The following is a 7,165-nucleotide window of genomic DNA, read 5'->3' as shown; positions in this document are numbered from 1 at the left end:
CCCTGACAGCTGGGGGCGGGCGCGAAGGGGGCCGGGGTGTTTGGGTGGAGAAGGGAAAGGGGGCCACACTCCCCGCGCGCCAGTCCGGCGAGATCATGCTCCGCAGGCGTAGTTACCGAAGTGTGGCTCTGAAGTAAGCGCTCGCTGCCAAAGGCTTCGACCTCGAAGAACAGCTCCACAGCCTGCCGTCCTGGAGCGATGTTGATGTGTTTGAGAAGTTTGTGGGTACCACAGTCTGGGTTGGTGGGGGCGGGGTAGGTCTGGGTTGGTCCTTCGGTTAAAATACGGCCAACCCGCGGAAGCAAGCCGTCGACGTGATGACTGGTCTGATGAAAAGCTGATGCAGCGTAATTTGTCTTGTTTCAGTCAGGCACCGACCAAAGTCACATCTTCGTCAAAATGAAGGCTTTTTGTTGCTACAGGTGTCCCGAGTTACATGAGACTAGTAGCTGTTCTTTGTACATAAACTCATGTTTTTAACGTAGGGGAAGTAGGCGTAATTATACAGAACGGACACGGAGGGATTTCGTTGCAGGAGTTGTTAAACGTGGGGGTTGGTTTGTTTTCTCTTTCAGAGCTGTTGCGCAGCCATTGGTACCTGTATTGGGGAAACATAGCATACAAGCAAGAAGCTTACAGCCTCAGTGGCGAAAAATTTTTCATGTCAGAGACCGAGAACTCTTGCAGTCGTTTATGTCATCCCTTCTTCTCCAGACAGAGGATACCAAAAAATTGCAATCAAAGATCTCTTCATCTTATTGATAAAGTCACTAATAAGCCAAAATGTCTGTCAACGTCAACCGCAGCGTGTCAGACCAGTTCTATCGCTACAAGATGCCCCGTCTGATTGCCAAGGTAATACTAAATCTTCATTGTAGTAGCAAGTTCTCTGCTTTTTTCATGGATTGTTAAAGGTTGCTTCTCCCAGTGTGGACAATGCAAAATTAAAATTTTTACTTCCTTTAGGTTGAGGGCAAAGGAAATGGAATCAAGACAGTTATAGTCAACATGGTTGACGTAGCGAAAGCGCTTAATCGGCCTCCAACGTGTAAGTAATGCCTCTTAAAAGGAGTCTGAGAACGCATTTTATTGACATAATTGTGATGCTCTCGGTCTGCAAATCTTGCCTGAATTGAGTTAGCTTTTGAGTTAAGTGGAAACTTGGATTTAAAACTGATTGATAGCATTAGTATATAAAATTACCAGGGCAACACTTTTTTAATCTTTTCCATTTAAAAAGAGTGATAATTCTATAAATGAGGGTGAGTAGCCAAAGAGTTCTAGAGTAGGAAATGGCAACCCATTGTAGTATTCTTGCCTGGGAAATCCCATGGACAGAGGACCCTTGTAGGCTACAGTCCATGGGGTCAAAAAAAGTCGGACATGACTTGAGTGACTCAGCACTCATCCAAAGATTAGTTAACTGTAATAAATTTTTCCCCCCCCAAATAGATCCCACCAAATATTTTGGTTGTGAGCTGGGAGCACAGACCCAGTTTGATGTTAAGAATGACCGTTACATTGTCAATGGATCTCATGAGGCGAATAAGCTGCAAGACATGTTGGATGGATTCATTAAAAAATTTGTTCTCTGTCCTGAGTGTGAGAATCCTGAAACAGATCTGGTGAGTGCCTTTGAGGTTCTTGTCAATAGGAGAAAAACTGTATTTCTGTGATGTCACCAAATCATGTTTCCAAGAAGGCAGAGCAGACTTACATAAATTGCAAAACCTCAAATTTTATTGATGTTTCCATACTGACCTTATGTTAAAAAAAATTCTTTTGATGTTAAACTGGGTTTAGGTGGCTTTTGATGGTTAGTTTCACACTTTGTTTTTGAATTTTCATCATGTGTTAATGGATGACATATTTTTTCTTTTTTGACAGCATGTCAATCCAAAGAAGCAAACAATAGGTAATTCTTGTAAAGCCTGTGGCTATCGAGGCATGCTTGACACACATCATAAACTCTGCACATTCATTCTCAAAAACCCACCTGGTAAGTGCTTATGATGAACTTCTAAAACCTTAACGTGAAGCAACTGATTGTTGAAAACTATGGAAGTGTCTTTACCACTATATAGAATAAGGTTAACCCTTGAACACCCCTGCAAGTGAAAGTTTGCTTATAACAATAAGGTCAGCCCTGTGTATACAAGGATCAACCAACCAACAGTGAATAGTGTAGTACTGTGGTATGTAATTATTGGAGGGGGGGGGGAAACTCCATGTAAATGGATCTGTGTGGTTTCAACTTACGTTCAAAGGTCAACTGTTTAATAAACCTGCTGTTGTATGTACTATTAAAGGTCAAGTACAGGCTACCATTAAACTCAACCATATCCTCAGTTTTTAAGACATCTTAGGATGTATGAAATATTGGACAAATTGTGATGGGGTCATAGTAAAAGATCTACCTCTGGAATTGTTCAGCCGCTAGTTGAGTCTGACTCTCTGCAACCCCACGGACTGCTTCTGGAATACTCATTTGTACATGAGGGCCTTGGCTCAGTAGGCCGAAGTGGCTTTAGAGCATGCAAGCAACACTCTGTGGCAGATAACCAAAATTGTCTGACACAATTTGAGCTTGCTATAACAAGAAAGTCTAACCTATTCCGGTGTTCTCTTTTCTGTGAGACTAGCCGTTATATAGACTTAAACACTGTTCCAGTTTTTGGCTGAAGCATAGTTGAGAATACCTTTGTTTATCAGTTTATGAGGAGTGGAAAGAGAGGGCCATGAGTGCCCACTTTTAACTTGAAGTACTTGATCCACTGAGGCGTCACCTTGTGGTCTTTATTTCATTGTTCAGTCGCTACGTGGTGTCCAACTCTTAATTTTACTAAAACAGCTAACATCTTTGATATTTACTGGCTTTTCTTTCTTAGACTAAGTCGATTACCTATGAAACACAGTAAATGAATTTGATTTATGAACCCTTTTAGAATTACAGGTAGCATTTTCTGTGGTTTTCTGAGGGGAGGGTTTTAAATGTTAATGGTGGCAATAAGGTGTAATATAACTCATGGTACTCAACTTTCTTTCCTTTTTATCTGTGTAGAGAATAGTGATAGTAGTACAGGAAAAAAAGAAAAGGAAAAGAAAAATAGAAAGGGCAAAGACAAGGAAAATGGCTCCGTTTCCAGCAGTGAGACACCCCCACCACCACCAAATGAGATCAGTCCTCCTCCACATGCTGTGGTGAGTGCAAGGTTTGAGGGGTGGTGGGCACTAAAATGGTGTAAAATGTGACCTTTGGTTGAGGTGGGCAGAAACAAACTGCTTTTCTGTGAACAATGCACCAGTACATTGGGTTCCAGGTGCTTATTAGTTGATTAAATAGAAATTTAGTGAGAAAATGATAATTTCACTAGAAATCTGGATTTTTTTTTTTTTTTTTTTTACACCTTTAAGGTCTCTTTTTGGCCAAGCATTTTTGTTATTAAAAACAGGAAGAAGAAGAGGATGACGACTGGGGGGAGGATACAACAGAGGAAGCTCAAAGGCGCAGAATGGATGAAATCAGTGACCATGCAAAAGTTTTAACCCTCAGTGACGATTTGGAAAGGACTGTTGAAGAGCGGGTCAATATCCTGTTTGATTTTGTTAAGGTAAAAACATTTTGTTGATCAGTAAGTCAGTTTCTACCTAGCCTTGAGCTTTTGCTAGATATTTATTACCTTAAACTGTTTGTTCAAAAAATTTCTGAGGGTGGTTCCAGGCACTGTTTTTGGCAGGTGTGTATTATTTAGAAGTTGTAGAATCTTCAGTTAGGTAAGGGAAAGGTTCATCAGAGCAGAGACTATGGTGCTGTGCTTAGTCACTCAGTCGTGTGCAACTCTTTTGCAACCCCATGGACTACAGCCTTCCAGACTCTCTCTGTGGAATTGTCCAGGCCTGAGTGGGTAACCGTTTACTTCTCCAGGGGATCTTCCCAACCCAGGGATCGAACCCATGTGCAGGATCCTGCATTGCAGGCAGATTGTTTACCATCTGAACTACCAAGGAAGTCCCTGGGGATAAGAATGAGAGTCCCTCCATCTCACTGAATTGCTTCTTTTGTTTTTAACGTGCTTCCTTTTATTTGCAGAAAAAGAAAGAAGAAGGTATTATTGACTCATCTGACAAAGAGATTGTAGCTGAAGCAGAAAGACTGGATGTAAAAGCCATGGGCCCTCTTGTTTTGACTGAAGTTCTTTTTAATGAGAAAATTAGAGAACAAATTAAGAAATATAGGCGCCATTTCTTACGAGTAAGCAAATTGTTCTATGTTCATAGTGAGATTTGCAGATGTGTGACCTTGGAAACATCATTTTAAGCTCCCGTTTATTCTGTCATCCTGAAAAAATGTAAATAACTGACCTACCTTAACAAGCATGAGAGTATCTGGAAAATGCTACATGTGGTCCCGTATACGTGAAGTAAATTAGAAATCTTTAAGCATTGACTTCTTACTGTTACAGGGCCGTTACATCTAAGAAAGCTTGTTAACGCCAAGAATATCTATTTGCAGTTTTGTCACAACAACAAAAAAGCTCAGCGGTACCTTCTTCATGGTTTGGAGTGTGTGGTAGCAATGCATCAAGCTCAGCTCATTTCCAAGATTCCACATATCTTGAAGGAGATGTATGATGCAGACCTTTTGGAGGAAGAGGTCATCATTAGCTGGTCGGAAAAGGTGGGGAATATATTGATGAGCTCTAAAAGATTAGAAGGATTGGGGCTTTTTTGGAAAAAGTTTTCTAACGCCTAGTCTCTACCTCTTTGACTGGTATAATCTGTAGGGTGATCCCCACCATGGTAGCTTCTAGTAACGACCAAAGAAAATCTTTTCCTCTTTGCTGAATACGTTTAATCTGTTGAGAGTTTGAGATTAATATGTGTTCCAGTCTCCTCAAAGGATGGGTATAGACAATTATGTATAACTCAAGTTAACTGTTAAGTAGTTTGAACTAAAAATTTTACTAAACGTTTTTTAGACCTCTAAGAAATATGTCTCAAAAGAGCTTGCCAAAGAGATTCGTGTCAAAGCAGAACCTTTTATAAAATGGTTGAAGGAAGCAGAGGAAGAATCTTCCGGTGGTGAAGATGATGATGAAGATGAGAATATTGAGGTAAACGCTGGGGAAATTGTTAAATACCATGTTAGTGGTAAGTGTTTGAGAACTATAAAATGCCAATATTAGATGCAAATTAAACATAATTAGGAAGGGAATCACATTAATAGAAAAGGTGCTAGAAATCTCTCCTACCCCCGGACATCATGATTTCAAATAAATACTGTGTGGGTTCTCAAAGAGAGGGTTTTGTTTCACCTCAGTTATATAGGGGTCTGTAAATGCAGAGTGTTAACTTAGTTTTTACATAAATTTAAAATTTTTCATGAACAAATGGCTATTTCTAGGTAGTTTTTCTCCTTTGTTGACCACTGACTATTGTTTTTATGAGCAGTTTTACAGGGATAAAAGTTTACAATGAAAAATCTTCTGTTTTACCAGGTGGTGTATTCAAAGACTGCCAGTGTACCGAAAGTTGAAGCTGTAAAGTCTGACAACAAAGATGATGACATTGATATTGATGCCATTTAAAGGGGTGGGTGCAGCCCAGCTTAACAATGTAATGCTGAGAATCTTTTTGCATCATTGGCCAGAAGTGCAACATGAATGTGCAAAAGCTAAAATGGCTTAACATCATGCTACACTTTTCTACTAAAAATGTATTGCTGTGAGTGGTCTGTATTTAAACCCAACAAGACATCTAGGGAGTCCATACACATATCAGTGAGCAGGTATAGTTTGCTTATTTATAGCATGTTTCTTTTTGAAAAATTAGTGGTGGACACATTTGGATCACATTTATACAGTTCTAAAAAATAAAGATTTGATTTTGGTCATTCTTCAGATTTTTGACTCTGAATGACTTAAGTAAGCTGAAATAATCGGCTCCTTGAAAAATGTTGTACCATCATTTAACCTGATAGGATTGTTGGAGCCTGTTAGATATTAGGTGCCGAGACTTTAATGAGGTCCTTTAGCAGAATGTGAACATAAACTTACAAATACCTTACTCAGTCATTAGGGAATACATAGTGCTTTTTAAGTCTTACCTCTGGTCCCTGAAATTGGCATCTGATGATGTGTGTGCTTCCCGTGCCGAGGTGGACAGATGATCAAATGGCAGTGCAGCACCTTTATCTCACCAAGAAGCAAAAATGACCTGAGTGTCCTATAAACTTAAGAGCAGGTTTTGAAACTTGAATTGTGTTTGTTTTTTAAAAGTCTATACTTGCCCCAAATTGTAGTCTTGAAGTCGTATGCATTGCACGTTGGATGAGCCAGGGGAATTATTACATTAACATAAAAGCATTTTATTATGTGTATGTAGCTGTTGCTTTATACTGAGAAAATGGAAATTTGGGGGAGTGATTAAATACTAACAATCTCTGATTTTATTTGAGGGAAACAGGAAAAGATGAAATTGATCTCAAGCAAAAACTGAGTGTTAACTTCTCAGCATTTACTCTTGATTCAAATTACAGTTTCAGAATACTTAGACATACTGTATCTTTTGTTTAGTGTGAATTTTTCCCTGGATACTATGGTTCTTTTATTTTTGCATTTGGATACGTAACTTATGCTTTTTCGGTTTTTGTTGCTATCTTGCCAAAATAAGTATTAACTGTGTCTCAAACTCCCTGCTACAGCCCCCCCAAAATGTGTTATTTAAAAGAAGAAAAAAAGCTAAAAGCATGTTTCTAAATCATAGCCTATATTTTGGTGTAAGACTTGGTGTGTTTTTATTTCATACTGAATATAGTGAGATACCCAAGAAGACTGGTGATGGCAACGAGGGCCTGACCCAGCCCATCCTGGGCTTTAGATTTGGGAATAACATCATTGGGAATTGCTTGCCCAATTTGCTGATCTAAACTCACTTGATAGAAGGGCTTATGAGAATATCTTAGAAGTCTTGAAGGTACAAATTTACACAGAACATACAGTGTGGGAATCAAATGCATGGAGTGAACTTTGTTTGGAACACGGGCTTACATCATTCATCTCTTTGTGATCCATCTCATAGATTACAAGATGTTAACAAATATAAGTTTTTTTCACATTGAAATTATACAATCTGGTATAATAAAACCTTGTTAGCTTGATACTTT

General features: G+C 39.2%; 1 protein-coding gene across 1 annotated transcript; it reads left to right on the top strand.

Moving 5' to 3' along the window:
* Positions 1–47: 47 nt before the first annotated feature.
* EIF5 (eukaryotic translation initiation factor 5) lies at positions 48–6,782 on the top strand. Its single transcript, XM_010851323.1, has 10 exons — positions 48–855; positions 967–1,048; positions 1,453–1,625; positions 1,888–1,999; positions 3,062–3,201; positions 3,453–3,611; positions 4,091–4,252; positions 4,514–4,678; positions 4,980–5,114; positions 5,499–6,782. The coding sequence occupies exons 1-10, from the start codon at positions 784–786 to the stop codon at positions 5,586–5,588; spliced, it is 1,290 nt and encodes a 429-aa protein (XP_010849625.1). The 5' UTR covers positions 48–783; the 3' UTR covers positions 5,589–6,782.
* The last annotated feature ends 383 nt before the right edge of the window (positions 6,783–7,165 follow it).

The sequence above is a fragment of the Bison bison genome, unplaced genomic scaffold (assembly GCF_000754665.1).
Source record: "Bison bison bison isolate TAMUID 2011002044 unplaced genomic scaffold, Bison_UMD1.0 scf7180017864302, whole genome shotgun sequence".
NCBI lineage: Eukaryota > Metazoa > Chordata > Mammalia > Artiodactyla > Bovidae > Bison > Bison bison.
Note: the sequence above shows the minus strand (reverse complement) of the source record. Positions and strands in the feature narration are given on the sequence as shown.